Below are 22,537 nucleotides of genomic sequence, written 5' to 3'. Positions count from 1 at the left end.
ATTCTCCTATAATCCTTTGGTCAGTTGCGTTTTAACGGCATGCTTTTAACCTATATTTATTCAAACCTGGTCTTTTCACCACTGTTAGAAATAAGCCGAATTGTCTATTATGTCCCTGTCAGCGATATATAAATGGATGTACTGATAACTGTCGAAGCAAACATCGTACCAGTGAAAAATATTTAAATCTGTAGACTTTCCGGTAAGTTAAGGAATCCTGAGGGGCGCGTCTTTTTCCAAGCTGATGTATCATCTTCTTTTTTCTCAGATCAAAGTATAGTTCAACTGAATATACAATATTAAGAAAATGGGCTCTGAATTGACTGAATACGCCCACCTAATAGTAACCATGCAGCCCTTTATGCACAATACCAGCGGAAGGGAGAGAAGTGGGTCATTCGCATTATTTCGCTCAGCCGACACAGCAGTTCCTTGATGGCGTTTGTGAACAATAGGACCGTCTAGATACAAGTTATTTGTCAAATAAACGCCACTTAGACGTTAGAATTCAACACAGAACTTGGGAGAAGACGTGAAAGATAGTAGCTTTTTTTAGTTTCCAACGACCATTTTTAATTTCTTGCTACTTCGGCTTTGAGACGTCGTTGCCGTTGTGGTTCGCCAAACCTCCCAGCACGTCTGGTCTAAACCGGTTCGGAGAGCGCGCGGACTCGTGCGCACTGCATACTTCTCGCACAGATTCTCTGAGCACGCCGCGCGCCCTCATCAGGCTCGACCCCCTACTTCACTTGGCCCTCCGTCATTGGTTCGTGTTGTAGCGGCTCGCCCACACTTTCCGCGTGTTGTTCGGACAGTAGACGGTCCTCGAGCTGTGATTGGTCAACGTCCCACCAAACCTTTGTTTTGGGGCAGACCCCCGTTTTACCGTGCACGGGCACGCGGAGAGGTGAAGTTGTAAACGAAGCGCGTGCTCTTTTCAGCACCAATACCTCGTGGATAGCAGCCAAACGCACCACAGAAAGGATAGTTGTGTGGGTTAGCTTGTGTTGTTGTGATAAACCGACGACTTTGCGGTTTGCAACGCCCTACAACCGCTGCGATTCCAGTGAAACTTCAGAGGCAGTGTCGTGTCGCCAAACGGAAATACAAAGCGGCACGGCTTCAGCTTTGTTAGCCCTGGCGGCAGGAGCTGCATCTCGGTTGAAAGAGACACGTTTTGCGGGTAAAAAACAACAACGTCATCTTCTACCCTGGGTTTGCTTTGTCGGGGTTCACCAAACGGCACCACGACAAGTCTAAATGGCTGGAAGCGAAGGGAAACGGAGGTGATATAAAATATTTTTTCTCCCTCGCCGGTTCGGTCCAGACAGCGGTGGAGCCGTGGTCGTGTTTTTAGCCACATCACAGCCTGCTCGTGCCGCTTGCCGCCGAGGTCTCCATTGTGTGAGCATCTCTGTGCTATTCCTGCCGCCCGACCCCCGAATCCCGCGCTTCCGCCGCGCACCTGCCGCCCCGACCCCCACCCCCACCCCACCTCCCACCCTGCCAGAGTGTGTTTCTTTTTTAACCGATTTTTTTCTCACATTTTTAAAAATCCACGCATCTGAAATGTGTTCTCGGGTTTGGTTCGTGACCGACCGGCGCATCAGCCAGGAGTACCCTCAAGTTCAGATCCTCCGGGCACTGAAGGAGCGCTGCGCCGACGAGGATGTTGAATTCCGTTATCTGCTCATGGATCAGATCGTGCTGACGATCAGCCAGGGGCAGCTAGGCAAGTACCACCCATTCAAGCTGTATACGTGAATTATGCATGGACGGTGTTGTGCTTTATGTATTTCTCAAAGTTCAAGACGTTCATTGTTTGCTGGTCATGCTGTTGCGAGGCAGGGTTAGCCCCGCGTGCCTTCTGGCGAGCAAGGTAAGCAGCACAGCGGTGACCGCCTAACCCACTTTCCAGTAGACTGCCTCCAGAGGGAAGCGATGACGCTTGATTTAATTGAGCTGAATATGCTGTGTTGTATTCCCTACACTGCTGCGGAGGAGCAGTTTTAAGCAGCTGGGAATGCTTTTTTAGACAATATTGGGAATTGGTGATTACAGGGGAGGCTTTTATTAGAGACCTCCAGTTGAGACTGGGTAATGTTGTTGCTCTATGGTTTACTTCAACATCCCCACCTCTGCTATATACGTTAACGAATGGTAGTTTGAGCCCATCCATATAAATATGTTTAATTCCGGTGTAAAGGTTGCGATTGTGCTTGTAATAACACCCCAAGTGATCCTTTGAAATTCACAAGATTGATTTTCACTTAAAATAGTGGGAAACAAATCTTGCACACATCCTACCACAGCTGAGACCTGTTTGTTAATACTTTATAAGTGATTCAAATGGCTCATTAGTTGTCAAAACTGAAATCAGCTAACACTCTGTGAGTTTATTCTACTATTTTAGCTTTTCCGCACTCGCCGGCATTGTCTATCTTACCGGTATGGTGTTATGATCACAAAACACCACCCAATCTTTTGTTGTCATTTTGTGCTGCTGTGCCAAGAACACACAGCATTTCACAGTAACGAGAGGCCCTGATAGATTGATGGTAAATGCAGGAACTCAAACAGGGACACTTGGAATTTGTAAGGATTGTGTCAAATAGGGCTGTGTCACAAGGTGAGAGGTGCGAGAGTCTAAATTAGCACATAAACGGTGTGGGCTGACATTAGCAGAGGCTCAATAGTTGGGTGGAAATGTGGCTTGGATAGGGGTGTGTCTGGGCAGCATGTTTTCTCCTACCTCATGCTAGTAATTCCCACAGCTCATCTCAGTTATGGCAAACGTTCATAGTCATCATGAGGCTTCTCATGCCAACACGTGGGCTTCAAAGTGACCAGCATGAATCTGAGAAGTGATGTACATTTCACAGTTTCTACTGACATGATCTGACCAAAATACTAATCTGTTGGTAGAATCTAAGGTTGAAAACACCAAGGAAACACAGTGAATACCATCTAATTCACATATGTGGGTATGATTGCGATCTAGATCTGTGGCTTTACACGAGACCCAGCTGGGTTGTAAGCACGGCCTGTAATCCGCATTGGCTCTAAATCTGCATTCAGTAAATGTCTTCCCAGTGTTGGCTTGACATCAAGATTAACAACCAGTGGACAGATTGGCCATGTTGTTGGCTTCCGACACGTGAATTCAGAGGATACAAGCCCTGTGGCCGGGTCCTTGACATGCACACCGAGCATGGGTTTAAAATGCTGCTTTTATATAAACATGACTTAGCCATACTTCATTCACACTATGTCATAGAAACTCTGGACACTGAGGGGATATTACCATGAAAATCCAAACCACAACTGGCACCATGACCATATAATCCATGTCAGAACAGAGAGCTCTATATTAGAAAGTATGCATTTCCTTCTTGGCTGCATGAATCTATATGCTGAACCTGGGGAAATATGTGAGTTTAGGTGGTTATATAGTTTCACGTTAGCATCAAGGAACACAGCTCCAAATGCAGTGCTTGAGACAAGAACCATTACAATACAGAAATAATACAATATGCAGTATTTCACAGTCATGTGACCAGTAATGTCTCCTGTCGTCTGGCATACATCTACATTTGAAAGTTTTGACACTAACATCTTAAGGTTTCCCGAATTAGTTTAGAAATCGGCAAAAGAGCGGGGACACCGGTGGTATAACTTATTTCAAAATCTGCTTTTTGCCACCGGACAGAGGTACATTCATTTGTAAAACTTTGGATAAATCACAATGGTAAAGCAGAGAACGCATTTATAACTTGCGATTTCAAAGTTTGAAAATAAAAATGTGCGTGCTCTCACGTCTGTTCCAGGTTAATGGGTTCAGTGTCTCCATAGCAGAATTCATCAGTGAACACACCCACACATGCACATCATGTTGTTTCAATGACAAATGAGGCCCTTCAGTTAGAGCAGCTAAACCCAGTGCTCGGCCAGCAAAAGGCATTTCACATCCCATGATTATACAAAATTAAACTGGGGCCGGACATGAATTCATGTCACAATCCTTTGTGATCCTTGCGCATGCCAGTGGGCACACTGTTAGCCCAGTGATGATAAATGCAACACATCTGTGTCAGTGAACATGGTTTATTAAGGTGTTTTCATTGTCTTAATTTACCAGCAGAGTTTGTGTCAGCATCCACAGTCACGAGGTTCGGATAGAGGAGCCGTAATACCACATAATGTTTGGTTGTTCAGGAAATACACTGCTCACTTTCCAGAGACATTAGATTGGTGGCTCTTTTCATTTCATTTGTATCAACACACATCTGTTGGTTGTTTCTTCTGGCGATCTAAGAAGCATCTTCAGGGATAATTGGCTAAATTAATACTGTTGTTCCTTGTGTAAACTCTAGTGTTTTTTTTTTGTTTCGAAACAACAGCTCCATTCTCTTCATGCCGAGCAAATGTAAGTCTCATTTAAGATAACAAAGTACAGTCTTCTTTAGTGGGCTGTGACTCCACTGCTTCAACTAAAACGGCTATTTATCATTGAACCAAAGTGTGTTGCTTGCAGATATTCACATGCAGCCTGAAAATTGTCCATTTTCAATTCATTAGTTTTGGCAAAAATGCTTGCGGCTCTCAATTTTCCACCTGATAGTGTCAGACTGGCCACTTTCTATGTCACACCACCTGCACACTACAACTGCTGAGCTGAAAACTTTTACCCTTACATTAGAAGAGTCATATTTGGATGTGAGCAGCTGACACACAATATATTTCCATAGAAAATCTGACTATCTGCCTGGAATGTTTGGCCATACTTTTTATATGCTGTCACACTTCAGATAAGCACTCGTTTGAGGAATTTGCATCGTTGCAATAGCCAAAGGGAACAGTGTCCGCACCGTGATGACTTGACTCTAAACCCTCTAACTTTGTGCTTTTCAGTGCAGGACAGTGTTGATCAGCACAGTAAAAAAATGTGGTTGAAGTACGCTTCAGGTCACCACAAATATGCATCTTTACTGTTTTGTCCGAGCCTCGTCTTCTAGCCTCCAGCCTGAGGTTAACCGACCACTCTGCCACAAAGTAAAGCACTTGTTAAGCACGTCCATACCACTTGCAGTCAAAAAAGCAGCAACAAAATGTTTGTTTCTAGGAAGGAAGACAGTATATTGTCTCATTTTGCCACTAACTAAGACGTTCTTTTATTTCATGTATATACGTAAATATATCACTAGGTAGGGGGATTTTTTATTAATATCGTATGTGCTAAGTTACAGTTTAAATGACCAAACTGATGATGATGCAGCATTTTAATCTGCATATCGTTGTCTGACACAAGAAAGGAACTATCGAAAATCTTTTCACAACTGGCTCATAAATGTAACGAATTTAGTCTGACATAACGGCTCACAGGAATATTAACACACTTCCCAGCTCTTAACCAGACACATAAAAGAGGACTCTAAATTATTCTGTGTGATATGTGGTTTATAAAGATTCTCAGGTTGCATCTTACCAAAATCTGTTTACATGCTGTTCACTTCTGTTTGTGTTAGCCAGATATTTGTGCTATCTCGTGTCCCTGCTTCCTCACTCCAAGTGCTGCAAATGTCAAAGTGGTAAAGCACTTAACTAAGCGTGTTGCTGATGACAGATAGACATGAGAAGGCATCTTGAGTAATCAAACCATGAGGCGTTGGTTTAACCAGTGGCTCCATAGGGTTAATATACACAGTATACTCATATATAGAGGGATACTGCGTGCAGCGTTGGCAGGAACAACCAGCCAAACACACTGGCACAGCATTTGTCGGTCTGCTTTGTGACGTCGCAGCGGCATGCATAGAATGCATGTTATTCCTGTAAGCTTTGTCCAGCAGATTGAAAATGGGATGCACCTATACAGTCCATCAAACAATGAAAACATTATGCTCCATCAAACTGGTGAGGAGAAAAGTCCTACCAGCTCGAAGTCTGAACATGTCACACCCACTATAAACATAGAGGTTCCCTCTCAAAAACCTACATTAGGCTGACTGTGTTATCCGCTGTAATTGTCAGGATCTCTGAATGTTTTTGCCACAGTCACATGACGGACACTGTAAAGCACAAAAACACTTGCACAGATGAATGGACCTGATTCATCCGGCTGCCTCATTGGACTCCGTTTGGTCCCCCTGGAGACAGAGACGAATGCTGTGAATACTGTCTGTCAAAAACCATGAGACCACATCCCCTGACACTTCCCACTGTAACAGCACTCAGTGCTCTCAGAGGCTTCACAATCAGTGCAGTGTGTGAGACTGCTGAATGGGGTGGAAGAGGCAGTGAATCCTCCTGCTTCTTTGCTAACATTGTGAGGAGGTGGAGAAAAAGGCAAGGGGTGGGGATCTTTTCATGGCTTCATACTCTTTTCTTTTTCTTTTTTTAATGCGCCACATCCCCACCCCCCACCCCCGCCCCCCTCTCTGTTAGCTGCAAGGCATCCCTGTCCCTTTTCTGCATGTTGCCTTTCTTTTGCCGATACCTGTGTCTTTTTTTTCCTTTTTTTTTTTTTTACACGAGAGCGGCACGTGAAAGAAACCAGTATGTAGGCTGGTGCTTCTCTCGACATGTTAGTAGCGGCTTCTCTTGACCTCTTGTGATCTCAACCAGAGCCGTTACCACTGTTGTGAGCCTGTAGATTCTAAGATGGCTGAAATTCACGTCATGGCTGGGGGAAGTGCTGTGCCAGTGACAAATGTGTCTCCTCCCCTCTTTCTTCTAGGTAGAGTACATGTGAAAGCACACAGGTGCACGTTTTGTCGTCATTTAATCTGTTCATCCTGTTGAGCTATTTGGTCGCACTGTAGGTTAAAAAAAACCTCATGCTCTGGCTTGGTCAGTTCGTCTTATCCACAATGACAAGGCAGCACCAGTCACCACTAAAATACTGCCAGATCCAGCTCCACGCCTGGTGAATATGCCATCTATGGAGCAAATATCAAGCCCAAAAAAATGTATGAGCCTTCAAAATCTTTGTTGAATTCTATATAGTCATTTAGAGACTGGAGATGACCTGAATGATGGAGGTCTGACCGATTTGTAGCTTTTGCTGAAAGGTTGCTGTATTCTCTGTTATACTAACAGTTTTCTCACCACCAAACTTATTCAAGATTATCTCTGTCAAGTTCCCACTGTTTTCCACAGTTTACTCATACCGAGTTGAAATAGCTGATCGGCGACCTATTCAGATGTTCTCCGTTAGCCTATTGTCCCCTTTGCGCTCATTTGCATAAGAAAAGTGGTGTCAGGCCGAGACGCTGGAAACCAAGGTCAATTTGACTTTCAATAAAGCAAAGCACAGTGAGTTTCAGATCCTCTATCTGGTAGATTACACTGACTTTGCTTTGTGACTGCATCAAAAATAAGTAATGGTTAATCAAAAGAATGCTGGGCAAGACGGTAATGTAATATATCTGAGAAACGTTAGTGTTTTGCTGCCGTGTGTACAACATATTGAGCCATCACACTTTTCTCTAGTCTAACTAAATTTGAGCTTTGCTCCCTTGTGGTTTCAGACACACTTATCCCCACTTCACTGTCCTAAATTGTGACAAAATAGTCTTTGGTGTCAGTGTGTCAGCAAGAATATATCTTTCTCTGCAGAGGAGGAAGTCTATATTGTACACTGCAGGGGTTTACTGTAAAACGGGCCGGCTCGGCTCGGCTCGGCTCGTCTTCCAGCTGGAATGTCACCAGCTCGATCCACAGCGTGGCCACGAGTGCTTTGCAGAACCTAGACAGGATTAAGAGGGCGCAGGAAATGTGTGGATCATTAACTGTGTATATTTAGCTGTGTGGTGACCACTGGAACAGCGTCCACAATCTGTAAGACGAATGAACTGTTCACTAATGATGGATCCTATATCTCACTAAGAACTTTCTCAGTTTTTCCAGGATTTTGGACATGAAAGTGGCGTTTAAAGGCATAAATGTGACAGTTTTTACTTTGCAAGTACAGAAGACAAGCTTGATGCTGGCAACTGGTAAATAATTTTTTTCCCATATGTTTTCCATTCACCCATCCCTCTATCCCCCCCCCCCCCAATTCCATCTCACTCCCAGGTCTGCGAGTGGAGCAAGAATTGGTGACATCTTATCCACAGGTGGTGGTAGTGCGGGTTCCCACACCTTGGGTCCAGTCTGATAGTGACATCACTGTGCTGCGCCATCTGGAGAAGATGGGCTGTCGGTTGATCAACCGGCCCCAGGCCATACTCAACTGTGTCAACAAGTTTTGGACCTTTCAGGAACTAGCTGGTCACGGGGTGCCTCTTCCTGACACCTTCTCTTACGGTACATCCGTGCTTGACATTGATGTTTCTCACAGTGTATGTGGCTTGCTTTTTCAGGATGGTGATATTCGAGCCGTTGTGCATTCCTGCTATCTCTCAATATATGACCAAGAACCAGTGTTTGTCTTGTGGGGTTTTTTTTCCCGCTGGGAGTATATTAAGGTAGAAAGAACACAAAAACGTTACAGCCACTTCTTATGAGAAGTTCTACACATGCGGTCAATATATAGGTTTATACCTGCAGTCTGGAAAGGCGGCATAGCCAGAAAACGTTGCTTTTATTACTCGTACTTCTTTGATTTTCTAAGACAAAAAAAAAAAGCCTGACAACCAACAGCACACATTTCTTTCAGTTTTCCAAAAACTCACAGTGCTGCGGTGTTCTTGAGAGCAGAAAGAGAAGGAAACAGACAGAGACAAGGGAAAAAAAAGAAAGAAAGAGGAAGGGGGGTTGTTTGGCCTACATTCCAAGCGTCTCTGTGCACAGTAGGCCAGGCGATGCATGCAGAGCAGCTGGAGAGCTTATGTAACTACCCCCCACCACCATGCATACATATCCTACCCCATGCCCTTTCATGATTCTTCAAAAAATGAAGTATTCAATTACTTAGCTGCCACTACCACAGCAGCTTACAACATAGTTGTAAGCGCATTTGAGGTTCGCAAGCTCCTTTGCTCCCTCTGCTCTTTTCCTCTCTCAGTAAAAACACGTGATTTAGTTCATCAGGCAAGAGCCAAGCTGACAGGCTTGTATTCATCTGTTCCCTCGGCTAAAGGCCAGAGAAGACCAGACAGGAAGGCAAAGACGATGAGACAATAACAGAGATATGGAGAAAGGGATGCACGTGGAAATAAATTTTTTGAAATTTATTGTTCCGATCTTTTTTGACACATTTTTGTCATAGCCTCTCAAGCCAAAGCAGAGAAAGTGTGAGAACATCTGTTGACACGAGCTGTCATTATAACTCTGTGTCAGATATGGTCAGCTGCTTCACATTAAATGAATCGGTCAGTGACTCCTCTGTTCAAGTCTCATGAATCAAGCAGCAAGTCTTAGCTCAGGGCAACACTCCTGCAGCCTTGCTGTTTTGAGTCACTCCTGTTTCCATAGCGACAGGCTACATTCCCTCTCCTCGCTCTGCTCGGTCAGCTATAATGTGTGAATGCCATGCCATCAAAACAAGAGTAGCTTATAATATGTCTTACTGTGTGGGGGTGTGTTTGTGTGCATGGGCTTTTCTCAGGTGGGCACGACAACTTCCGGAAGATGATTGACGAGGCGGAGCCACTGGGCTACCCGGTGGTGGTGAAGAACGCACGCGGCCACAGAGGTAGGACAACCAGCTCGTTACTTCCTGTCATTCGTTCTGTTCTGTTTACCACACTCCATCTCAAAAATGACCACACTGCTGGGAATGTAGTCCACCCTCACATGAAATTCACAGACAGAGTGTTAAATGAATATGACTGCGGTGCCGACACAAACAAAAAACTGAAGCTTGCAGTGCTTTTGGTTTGGTAAACATTTCAGCTTGTGTGTGTAATGTGAGTCTTGCCGTTAATGCAGAGTTCACAAACGATCAGCCCCAGTGTCTGTTAACCCATTACCTCAGTTCTGTTGATAGTTATCAACACTTGAGTGGCTCTACAGTTGTGTGAAGGAAGCACAATGGCGCTGGGCACATCCCGCTGCCATCAGAGTACATTGTTAGGGAGAAAGCAGCCGTTGGTCAACAGCTAACGCGACCCTTTTTATGGAGCTCAACTCGTCTTCCTCCTCATATTAATGCCTGTGAACAAATACAAAGGATGGACTCAGAGTGTTATGAATCATTAGAAATTAGATGCCAAATGTATCTTTTGTTTGCTCTTCGAGGTCAGTTGTTTGGATATGAAACACTGCTGTTAACAACAATGAACTACACTTGGGTTCAGACTCTCTGAACTATGTTTTAATTTTGACTATAAATTTGTTCGTAATGTGCCTTATTCACAAGAACTTTGAAGCGTTACATCCAGCCTGCTGCCGTCCATCAGCCTGTCTTCATTATGTTACCAAGAGACTGTCTGGTCATTGTGTTTGAATTGCATGTTGAGCATGGACACACAGCAATGACACGTTTTTCCTAGGAACAGAGTTCAGAGGTGTTGACATTTAGGAGACAGGGTCAAGTGGTGCTAATTAAAATGGGCATCTTCTATCGAGGGCTGTAAAGTCCTGGGTCGACCAAAATTCTGATTGGTTGATTTTTTCCCTTGCTGTGTTAATTTCATACAGTCTATGGTTAATTTCATCAGGAGGAAAATACCAAGTGCTATTGGGGGTGTTTTCAGAGCACCCCTGTTTCAGAGGTAACAGCCTGTCTACAGAGAACACCCCCCCTGTTTTCACTATTTTGGATTAGCCCAACCCACAGAGACAGGTAGATTGACCCTGACACGGCGTTATTCAACGTCCGGTGGTTTGCTGAACATCTATTTTTATTTTGAGCGTTTCATTTACAGTGAGTCCTCCTCTACCATCCATGTCAAAGACATCGGCAGTGTGGCAGAATTTTACCAAAATAGATGGCGGGCCCATTAGTCGAAATTTCAGGATTTCAGTCGACTAAGAATTTCTTTGGTTGATTACAGCCCTACTTCTATCCTCTGTGAGAAGCAGCTCTGTGACTTTCCAGCAGAACTTTAAGGAAACTATTCAACCTCGGCATTCATTGCACAAATGACAGATCTTGTAAGAATCTTGATTTCATGTTAATGTAAACAGGTATGTGTTATAACAGCTTGAAGACTAGCTCATCTTTCCTTTCTTCCCTCATCTAGTTTCTCCTTCCTTCTCTTAGGCAAGGCTGTGTTCCTGGCACGGGACAAACACCACCTGACAGATCTGTGCCATTTGATCCGCCATGATACCCCCTACCTGTTTCAGGAGTATGTCAAGGAGTCGCACGGACGGGATGTGCGTGTGGTCCTGGTGGGCGGCCGTGTCATTGGCTCCATGCTACGCTGCTCCACTGATGGTCGCATGCAGAGCAACTGCTCCCTGGGTAGGCAGACACCTGAGAGGCTATGCTCACACACTTTTAATTACTGAGCTCGCTAACCCTCCCTCATTTTACAGCTGACAGCACTACTGCAGTGAAACACTTAACTTTGCAAGATGAACTTATTTATTTTAACGTGGTCGCTTTGCATATTTGAATAATTTCAAATATGTTACATGTAAAAAATAATTCATCTGCTGCAGTTGTTCTTGTAGAGGACACTATTTAACTCTCATTTAACAGTATTTAGTTTAAATTTGTGCTTTATATATATAACGGTCCACCTGCTCCAACCAGTTTCCGAAACTGGGAGCAGGCTTGTTCCCGACAAGCTTGTGTTGAATTCAGCCTTGAAACTTTAACTGACAGTTCTCCAGGCTGATGAGACCGTTTGTTAGACACAGGGCAGGGGTGTAGTTGAGCTGTGGCATTAATACTCTGTGACATATTTAGGACATCTGTCATCAGTTATTCTGAATTTATGTAACAGTGCATGCTGACACTTTTCTGAGTCCATGTGGATTTGAGGTCATATTTAATCTGATCGTTAGATACTGAAAACAGCATTATCCTTTTTTTTTAATGCTAAATCAAGCCAATCTTGTGCATAGAATCACATATCAGGAGGAGGATGAACGAAAGACCGTTGTAGATTTTAACCAGCTTCATGTGTCCTAAATTGTTAGGTGGTGTGGGTATGATGTGCCCCCTGAACGAGCAGGGCAAGCAGCTGGCCATAGAGGTGTCTAACATCCTCGGCATGGATGTATGTGGTGTTGATCTACTTCAGCTCAATGATGGCTCATTTGTGGTTTGTGAGGCGAATGCCAACGTGGGCTTCATCGCCTTCGACCAGGCCTGCGGCATGGATGTAGCAGGGATTGTCGCCGACTTCGCCCTGTCAATGCTCCCCAGCCGCCTCACCCGCAAAATGTCCCTGCTGTCCGTCGTGTCGAGCACCAGCGAAACCAGTAGCGAGCCAGAGGTGTGCATCGTGCCCACAGGCGGCAGCTCACTGCCGGAGGCAGTCTGCAACATGAGCATGGGTTCTACTTCCAGCGAGAGTGACCCGGAGCTGGCGGAGCCCTCGCAGTCATCCCCCTGCCAGTCCACACCTCCCACCCTGCCCGATCTCCCTGACCTCCCCGACCCAGCCTACTTCAATACCCTTCTGGCCAATGAGATCAAGCTATTGACTGAGTGAGAATCAAATGAATCCAAGCACACACAGACAACACAAATGCACGCATACATAACACATGTACAGATTGCAACAAACATTCCTTAGTTAAAAACACATATCAGTCCAGAAAACATTTGAACGTAGGATGTTAAGTGCAGAACAAGAGAAGAGAGGAACAGAAGACATATTCTGACACAAGAAACAAACACCAAAACATGAGCCCTCTCCTTCTTTAAAGAAAAAGATCTGAGGCTGCTCCCCTGACTCTTCTCTCCTTGTATCTTTTCAAAAGTTCCAAATCCCACCAGCTAACTTAGTTTACACTACGGCATCTCATCATATGAGATAACTGCCAAACTTGGCCTCTACTAGTGTGTATTTGCTATTTTTGGGTGGGTGAAGGAATTCCATGTTTTGATCTTTCTCACAAAGCAAGCTGTCATAGAAAAGTTTGGTCAGGTTTGGTGGATCGGGTGCTAAATGAAGTTGAATACATCCAAGTGATAGGCATATTACAGTGTCAGTTCCAATGTAGCAACAACGAGGACACAGAACAGGATAGGGACAAACGAGAGATGTACAAATTCCACGCTGGCAAGTAGTCCTATTTAATAGCCAAGACCTGGCATATTAAAACGATTTTATGACTTTTTTAGTTCAAACTCTGGATTACATGTGTGCTTACCAGAATAAGAAGTCTGATGCTTTTTTAAATTCATGAAATGCCTAGCACTTTATAATAAACAGATGTATTTTTCACACTCAGATGACATATTTAGGAAAGATGAGACAGTGTGAAAGCCGTGTCAACACATGCAAGCAAAATATACCTCAAAACATTGACGTCTTAATGCCATAGGATGACATAGACATTCAGTACATATCAGCCTGGACCCTTGTGGTTTTAAAATGGCCCCCTGACATATCAGGTGTACTTTCCGTTTATGTCTAGGACCTAAAAAGATAATTGTGTTTAGTTTTTTTTTTGTTTAGTTTATTATTTTTTTTTTTGTAAATATCATAGATAGCAAATTAGCTTCACAGCATTCGAGAACCAAGTACCTGATGAAACTGGAACAGCTGAAATAAAAGCCAAAATGGACGTTTTCATAAGCTACTGTGGACAAACTAGATTGTACACTTATGATATTAAAAGGTTACGGCTGAAATTTGGTGCTAATGGTTGTGGATTTGGTTAGATGTGATTTATCAGTCATATCATTTGTAGACCTTACTTTTACAGTTTTCATAAAGTTGTTGTTCTTGATTAAAAAAAAAATGAAATAACCTAACCCACAAAATATGTCGGCATGTTGTACAAAGAAAATGAAAAGCATATTTTTATTCTTCCTGAGTACAATGCTACTATATATTTTTTTTCTTAGTTAAGAGAGGAGGGAAAAAATATCCAGGGATTACAGCAAGCCTCATTGTTTACAGGTTTTGTTTCTTTAGATTTTACCTTGAATACACCTTGTGAAATAAATACCATAGTAGGGTTTGCTGGGGTATCTGTCATTCTTTAAAAGTAACTTCCAACTCTGATCAAAAGCACAAAGACAAAACTGTAAATCGTCCAAATAGGAACCGTAACTTCTTTAGGCTTGTAACCCTTTCTGTTGAACACAACTCAGGGAAGCAGCCTGGATCTCAGCCCTGACACCCACCACCACCACCCCCCACCCAAAGGCATAAAGCTAGAGATGTGTCATAAACATACCACACACCCACGCACAGAAGAAAGAAAATACAAAAACAACAACGAAAAAAAGGTTGTGAACTACAGTATAAGACACAGTGGTGTATACCATGGTTAACATGCACTTTTTTTCCTTGCTTGTTTCAGATTGTCCCTTGTTTTCTTCCTAATTTATGGTATTTTTGGAGAAAAAAAAGTGGTTTGTGTGCACTAATATTGTCTCAATAAAGTGAAAACCGCTGTGAAGCTTGATTTTATTTTCCCCTGTTGTGGGCAAAATTTACTAACAGCCTGGAGATTAAACAGGGCGCTGCTGCAGGGTGCCAATTCAACATCCGCTAACAAACCAGAGGGGGCAGCTTCTTATTTTCATTCTGCTGTCGAGTGATCACAGTGGCTCACCATCGTTTACACTACTACCGTGATCCTGTCTGGTATCTATATCCAAATCGAAGTATCTGACAGACAAACTGTGAAATCTGTTTATGTCAACGCACCTGACACTCAACAGCGGGTGGGCACGACCATCAAGTCACATCCCATCATGAACACTGGAATGGGTGAACTATCTCCTGTAGGTGTCCCTATCTAGTCTGTGTCTGTATTGAAACCTGTGTCATTCCATGTTGTGTACATAAATGTAAATTCAAGATCACATATCTTACATCAATACCCTGCCATAAGAAAGAATCCAACTCTCATTTCTCTCTTACAACCCCATATTTTTATACACGCAGACAGAACACATCTTATCAGTAAAGGGTTGATTTAACAGTGCCCTAGCAACTCTCAGACTGCCTTTTCGTTGTCTGGATTCCTTGTGAAGCATTGATTTGAGGTTCATAGCTGAGTCAGAGTCTTAAGTCCAGCTTTGCTCGGTCTTTAAAGATCAGCAGCCATGAAGTGGATTGCTACTGAAAGAAACAGGGGTGCCACATGTAGGAAGGAAAAAATGATGTGTTTACTGGCCCGAGTGGCACCCAGCCAGCTTGGAACAAACTTGTAAAGACCTCTGGATGAGACACTGTGTACTGCAACGGAGCACGTGGTTAATATTTAAATCCAGTTTTGCTGCTAATGTACATTTGGTTCAAATATTAAAAAGGGAAATATTAGATAATCCAAGTTTTTCCATGTTTTACTGCCTCTAAACACATGAAAAGTTGAATGCCAAAAAAAAAAAAAAAAACAAAAAAAAAAACGCCCAAAACAAACACACAAAAAAAGAACATTTTGTTGTATAATTATATTAAAATAACACTCGTAGTGCAAGCATTTTTAAAAATGACTGATGATAATGTTTCAGAATTGTATATAACAATATCACAGCGAGCAACAGTTGTCTGTTTCAACACAAGCCTGTGGTTTGCTAAAAGGTTTACAACACACTTGTCTTTCCAGACGCTACGGTTCTGCGTCAGCGAAATAATGCAGCGTTCTGCTGATGACTCGCAGACATTAGAAAATATGCCGGAGTACATCAGAATATTCTGAAATTATTAAAAGGTTCTGGACTGCTTGGTACAAAATAAGCAAGAACATTGCGTATAAAAGGTTTCAGCAAATGCCCTTTACCATTTCTCTGTTCTGTCACTGATGTCATTCTGACATGGGTTAAAATGGATCCCGAAATTATGTAACTCACAAATGTTCAAAATGATGTAAATATATATCCCTCGTTTTTTAAGATTAAAATAAAGAGTCATTATTCAAATCCAGTGAAAATGTGTTCCCTCTTTTTACTACAAGCATTTCTGCATCGACGTGAGTTATTTGACATGCAGATTACAGAGTACACGTGTTATAGATGTTCACATGGGAATTGGTGTGGGGCTAAACAGACGTCCCACTGAAGAGGATCTCCAAGCAAACGTGTAGACTAGTCTGTACCAGGTTGTGGATCTGTCTGTGGATTCCCCAGCAGCTGCAACAGGCCTTGGATGGGCTCTGCCAGGCCATGGTTTGGTATCAGCTGGCTGGCGTTCAAGGCTGTGGTGCCAAATCCCAGTGCCTGACACAAACGGAAACAAACACAACCACTGAAGATGTCAAGGTGGGGTGGGGGAAGTTAATGTTTTGCTGCACTCTAGCCAGGAGGACTGGCACTATTTAGTGAATCATTGAATTCAAAATGGTAAAAAGGAGCAATACCATTCTAACTGTCAGCACACATGTCCATGGACTGTCTATAAAGAGGACATGAGTCATGTAGCCAGACAACATGCGTAGGAACACAGGGCATTTTCAAAATTATTTCAGAAGAAATAACTTTCAATGTAATGCCCGACTTAAAGTCCTAACCTTAATCCAGCAGGAATGTTGTGGAGGGACTTGAGGCGAGCAATCAATCAACAAACCCTCAACTGCAATTAACATATAGGCAGGGTGAGATTTTTTGTTTCAACTGGTCTGCGCTTGCATCCATAAACTATACATGAAAAATGAACCCAGCCGCCGTGACATCACATTTTTCAAGGCTCAACTTAAACATTTAGCTCGCCATAATCTTTGCGACCAGATGTGAGGAACAAGTGATGGATCTGAACTGCAAACTTACAAACTTCCCTGAGTTCAAGCTGCCTCTTAGTTAAAGTTGTTGTTGCACAAAGGGCTTCACTAGACAATGTTGGATAATAAATAATGACATTAAAATGATTCGTTTAACGGGGCTCTGTTTATCGATTTTTATTGTTCATGAAAACGCACATTGATGATGTTTTAGGTCACTTATATAGTACTTTCTTTGCAGTCAGAGGGATGGATACATTCATGACCCTACTGTGCCCTTATTCAACACGATACACTAAAAATCTGCTCATTCATCCCACATCTTAAGTGTTGTGGCTGACACACACAAACACCCATGGAACTATAGCTTAGCGTTAAGAAACAGGAAACCAAGATGTAAGCCATAGTGTCTCAGCTGTCTACCACTAACTGCCACTAATTCCCGCCTTATGTTTACGGCTTCACCAATTAGAGATAATCCAACCTTCCGACAGCAGAATAAGAAAATGGGGAACTGTGTCACAGCGTCATAACTAACTCCATCAGGTGACTCACCTTTAGGGAGTCATCTCCCAGGAACCACAGCATGGCAAGGCAGTGGGCCACCAGGGCAGTCTGAGTGGAGTCTTTGGAATATCTCTGCACAAACTCCAAAATGGCTCTTAGCATCTCATCCACTTCAACTTGCTGGGAACGGTCTACTTGAGTTTAAAGAAAAAAAAGAAGTCCTTTTACACTACCATGGTCTTAAGTACACTGTATAGTGGAGCACCAAAAAAAACATATATATAAATATATATATTACAGGTATTTCACAGAATCAGGGGGAATAAAATCTGGATGTGCCTTTCATTTGTACATTTGGTAAATTATTCTTTTTCATTCAATTTTTTTTACACAAAGCATTCCATAAAGATTCGGAAGTAGCATTGAAGCTAAACAGCTTAGCATTATATGTAGGGCAGCAGCTGTGATTGATGCTAAGCGTGCGGATGCTGCATAGCCAGAGTTGTGTCAGCAGTGGTCTCTGGTCGGCCCTAAGCATGCCACTGTAAATCTGGGGTTTAGCTTTAGGATTGCACAGGAAGGCAGGTCAGCTAAATATAGCACAGCTGACCTTATTTTTTTCAGTTCTTAAGTCCTATTGGTTGTCTTGCACACTTAAACAATCCTTGGCTGGAGTTTGGGGCCTGATACATGATGGACAAGTGATATCATTTTCTTTGTCTGATAGCACGCATCAGGTGTGACACGACCCACCATAAGAGAAGTCCGATAGCATGGCACGATTTCTGATATTTTGCAAGTGAGTCTCTAGGAGTTTGGTGAGATGACAGTGCCAAGTATGTGCCACCTAAAATAAGAGAAAAAGACAATCATGTCAACTGTAAAACATAAAAATAGATTTAATCACATACGCAATAACATCGTAACAACTCCATGTACCAATTTCATGCGCATCTACAGGTTTGTGATTTTCACTTTTGGAGTTTGCAAGTTTTAATGAAAAAAAAAACATTCCTTTTTTTCTCACAATACATCACTGCAGCACCTCTGATTACATTTACATATTTTACACTGGACTTCAATGCAGATATTTTAGGCAACTCAGCAGTCTTATTCTCCCCATGTTGGGGGTCTTTGTATCTTTGCAAACCTTGTAAATGCTGAAAAATGCTCTTTACCGCTCTGAGAATGAAGAGAAAATCCTACAAGCGTGATATGATAATGGCCATACCTCAGCGTATAAGGAATGAACAATGGGCATCTTCCCCTGCTTGATGAACACATCAGCCATGAGAAAGTAGCCATGGCACACGACTGTGCTATCCAGACCATACTCCTCACTAGCAAAGTATATCTGCAAGCATCAGAGAAGTAAGCTTTTTCTTGCTTTACATTAAAAAAAAAAACGGAAATGACTGCACCTGTGTATCACTCAAAGCTGACAAAAAAAGGATTTCCTGTCACGAACAACCACAAACAAATACTTAAGAGACGATATTGAAACTACGTGCTATCAAATAGAAGCTAAATGCAACAAAAGTGAATGCACTAATTACTCATTAACTGCTCACTGACACACCATTTAGAAAATATTATGATCACTGAATGGAGATTACTGAATTGAAATGAGAAAAATCTGAGGACACCTTTGTTTTACAGCCAGTCTAATTGCATCACTGTGGTACCCGTGAACACAACTTTCTCAGTTTTGGACTTATGGTGTGTGTTCATCCGTATGTCTGCATTGTGAATTCACAAAGAGAATAACTACAAGATGATCTAATGAAACTGATTGAGAGACTTCACAGGTGCGCGCATGGACAGACGTGGGTGTCCTTTTTAAAGAGTTAATGTAAAGCATTATACTCTGAATGGTGTACACTGGTCACTGTTGTTGCTTCCTTGAAAAGTACTTTCAGGCAAAAAAAAATGCTATTATGGAGTTTGTTTGGTGAGTAATAAGCTCCTGACAACATCACTGGAGTTATGGAACAGTTAATAAAATGGTATGGTTAGGTTGTTCTTGCTAATTATACCACGAACATCATTTGCAAAGTGAAGCAGAGCTGCTTCCAGGTTTCCAGTCGCCGTGTGGAGGCGGCCTAGGCTCCTGTGCAACCGGTGGCGGATTGAGAGGCCGCATTCTGGACTCTTCAAAACTGCCCACTCAGCCTGGGAAAGGAGCTCTGCTACAAGGGCCAGATTACCCAGACCTGTTTATGTTCGAGGAAACACGGAAATCACACACAAATTCATATATTATACATTATACGAAGGAAAAAGAAGCTGAGAAACCATTTTGTGCTTTATCTCTCACCCATGTTGGCCTCAGCCAGCAGCAAGCAGGCGGGGATCAACTCAATAGTGTTGGGGCCGTGAACGTCGATGGAACAGCGCAGGCAGAACTGGGCGGCAGGGAGAGCTTCTTGGTGTTTACCCTGAGAAAGCTTGCTTTCTGCCACCAGCCTGCAAATGTCAATCAGCTCTGCCTAGGAGACAAACCCAAAGTTGCTTTACTCCACACCACTTAAACAGACTTCAAAGATTACTGCACAACAGTTCACAGATTGCATGACATCGTGGTTTCATCAAAACTTTAATCACAGCGGACTGACCTGGTTTCAGAAACAGTATGTGAAGAGACTGGGGACAAAAATGAATTGTGGAAAAACTCCCCTTGATATTAGTTCAAATGAGATCTTTATGCTCTACTACCAAAGTTCAAATATAATTCTCAGTTCATGTTTTTGTGAAAACAAGGTGGAGCTGAGGTCTCCCTCATTAACTAACGCAACAGATCTGTTGTCCTTCTGTCTACATCTCCACCATTCGATCTATTTAATACACTAAATTATCATTTTCTTTTTTTAAAAACCGATGCTGTTTATGATTTCATTATATTCTTTTTTATCTTTACTTTGCTCATTCTGCCATTTTACTGGCTACTCCCATTTTGAACTTGGTAACTTGCACCTGAAATTAGCAGCCTGACAATTGGAAATAAAAAGATGAGTCGTGAACAAACAGAAAAAGACCCTCAGTGGGTTATGACTGTATCATATTTTTTCCTTGAAAGCAAAAAAAAATCTAGGATGGGATGAAACTCAAATTATGTCTAAGCTTTTCATACGTGGTCCAAATGCGTAACATGCACCCACACCTTTTTCAACCGCTTTTCTATGCAACTGGATTGCTGGAGGCTAAGCGTTGGGGTGCGGATGGGAACAAGCAACTGGCAAATCCTGTCATGGATCCCCACCCAGTCAGCCTGTTGGTGTGTTGCATCACTGAGGAATCCAAAAAAAAAAGAAAAAAGGATTCAGATATACTGAGACAGTTGCCCTCTCTTATGTCCACCAGCTTAGATCCAAAGAGTTCTGATGGCTTCGCTATGAATAATGACTTTCTCGGCTGTTTGATAAGGAGTCAAGATCTATGATTTGAACAGCTGAGAGGCCACTTGTACTGTAGTCAACATATAGTCAGACTGACTGTAAACTTGCAGACACAATGTACCTTAAAAGTAAAATGTTAGCTGGTTCGAATTCTGCTAACATTTCAAAACCAAAATCTATCTAGCAGAATCCATCTAAGCACACTAAAGGCAAATTTAATTGTATGCTATTACATAACTGGTCTATAATTTTGTTCATATGGCTCTCTTCTTTTGCAAACTTCTGTGCAAACTGTCTTGGTTTCCGATGCATACTTCCTGCTGTGGAGCATGTGCGTTCACTGCTGTGTTAGCGAACTTAAGACAGAAGCAGTGAGCAGGCAGAAATCTAGCCATGCCACGTCACCACTAGCACTGACATCACTCATGCAGGCATGTGTGCAGCACACAGCAAAGTGTTCAAACGCAGGTCCAAAAGTCCTCCCACAGTAAACTAAGGAGAAAAATGTCAAATAACAGCCAATTTGTCCATTTCGTCCTAAAAGTGTGATTGTTTTGCACCAAGTAACCACTTTCAAAAACAAGCTGGTGCTCTGACAAAGAGCCAAGTTTGAACATAGTGTATTTGCTTAAGTCCAGATAACAACATTTTAAAAACCTCTCTTCTCTCCTGTATCCTTTGTTTTTGACATATCTATATGATTATGTGCATATGACCAATTTCCATTTAGTTTAAAACCTGGGCCTCATGTTAATTCATTAAAAGTGCTGCCAAGAAAGCATGCACAGTAAGTGGCTGTAAGTTCCCAGCCAGAGGCTTTAGTAGCTCATCCCTTTCAATAAATCCCCCACAGGGAGGGTCACCACATGCTCCTCATCAGAGCCAGCGAGGATGAGCACCATCTTGCACTCTGTTGTTGAGTCTAGTGACAAAAGTAATGTTTGTTTATAGTTGAGGGGAAATAGTGTTATCAAAAGCAGACGCAGACAACAGTCTCATGAGCACAAATCACCACTGTGGTAATGAAATTTCCAGCTGTTCCACTCCCTCCTGACGACACAGTCACATGCACGGCCTTCACCCACGTGGAACGCTGATTTTTGCTGTGAACTAAAAACCGTGGCTAAGGGTGCCACCTCGTGTCTGTCTAAATGTAAACGCGTGAACAGAATCTGTGACTTACGCTCACGAGGTGAACTTACCAGTAAAAAGTGACCCGACACTTGGTGCACTGCAGGCTCGCTTCTCTTTGACAAAGTTCACAAAACTTCACCATGCCTTTGGGGAATGCCATAGGAACGACTTTGGTCGTTGTCCCCGAATCTGGGAGATTAGTCTCCATTGTCATAAAAAAAAAACCTGTTTGCGAGGGTAAGACACTGGACTCGTTCGGTAACGTGAAATTGGCTGACAAAGGTGCCACCGGTTGGGGAAAGTTTACGGTCGCTATGGAAACAGCCTTAACCGTTTTGGAAAGCAGGCGTAACTCTGCATAACACGACATTTACACTGACAGCAGAAATTTCGCCTTCACTGCCATGATATAATTTTCTACCTTTGTCACAGTCTTTATTAGGCTACAATAGGTGCTAAAGAAAAGTGCCTTAAGGTCATAATTATTTTCAAAGGTGTTTGCCAAAAGTTGACATCACAGCTGTTAATAGGTAATACTAGAGGCTAGTGTCCAGTTATCCACCTGCTAATATTCGCTTTAAATTCGCACATAAATTCCTCAAATCACACATATCAAAGCATGTGCATCCATTTAATGAGTCATATACCACCGTTACATTTAGAAAAGCTGTGAGAAAAAAAAAAGACAAGAAAAAAAGAAACAATTGTAGTGGCTGTAAATCCAAATAAGGTGAATAAATCTGATGGGTAACTGATTTTGT

At 42.6% G+C, this 22,537-nt stretch overlaps 2 protein-coding genes across 2 annotated transcripts; one reads left to right on the top strand and one right to left on the bottom strand.

The window, feature by feature from the left end:
• Window positions 1–405: 405 nt before the first annotated feature.
• On the top strand, window positions 406–15,446 carry rimkla (ribosomal modification protein rimK-like family member A). Its single transcript, XM_072367408.1, has 5 exons — window positions 406–1,732; window positions 8,077–8,307; window positions 9,551–9,637; window positions 11,150–11,353; window positions 12,037–15,446. The coding sequence occupies exons 1-5, from the start codon at window positions 1,570–1,572 to the stop codon at window positions 12,552–12,554; spliced, it is 1,203 nt and encodes a 400-aa protein (XP_072223509.1). The 5' UTR covers window positions 406–1,569; the 3' UTR covers window positions 12,555–15,446.
• An 87-nt stretch (window positions 15,447–15,533) lies between these two features.
• zmynd12 (zinc finger, MYND-type containing 12) lies at window positions 15,534–21,984 on the bottom strand. Its single transcript, XM_072367180.1, has 8 exons — window positions 21,845–21,984; window positions 20,408–20,534; window positions 19,565–19,736; window positions 19,291–19,460; window positions 18,479–18,601; window positions 18,001–18,094; window positions 17,296–17,438; window positions 15,534–16,243 (listed from the first exon to the last, which is right to left on the bottom strand). Exons 1-8 carry the CDS (start codon window positions 21,982–21,984, stop codon window positions 16,112–16,114), a joined length of 1,101 nt encoding a protein of 366 aa, XP_072223281.1. The 3' UTR covers window positions 15,534–16,111.
• Between the last annotated feature and the right edge of the window lie 553 nt (window positions 21,985–22,537).

Source organism: Leuresthes tenuis, unplaced genomic scaffold (genome assembly GCF_036924035.1).
Source record: "Leuresthes tenuis unplaced genomic scaffold, fLeuTen1.0.hap1 SCAF_16, whole genome shotgun sequence".
Lineage (NCBI taxonomy): Eukaryota > Metazoa > Chordata > Actinopteri > Atheriniformes > Atherinopsidae > Leuresthes > Leuresthes tenuis.
Note: the sequence above shows the minus strand (reverse complement) of the source record. Positions and strands in the feature narration are given on the sequence as shown.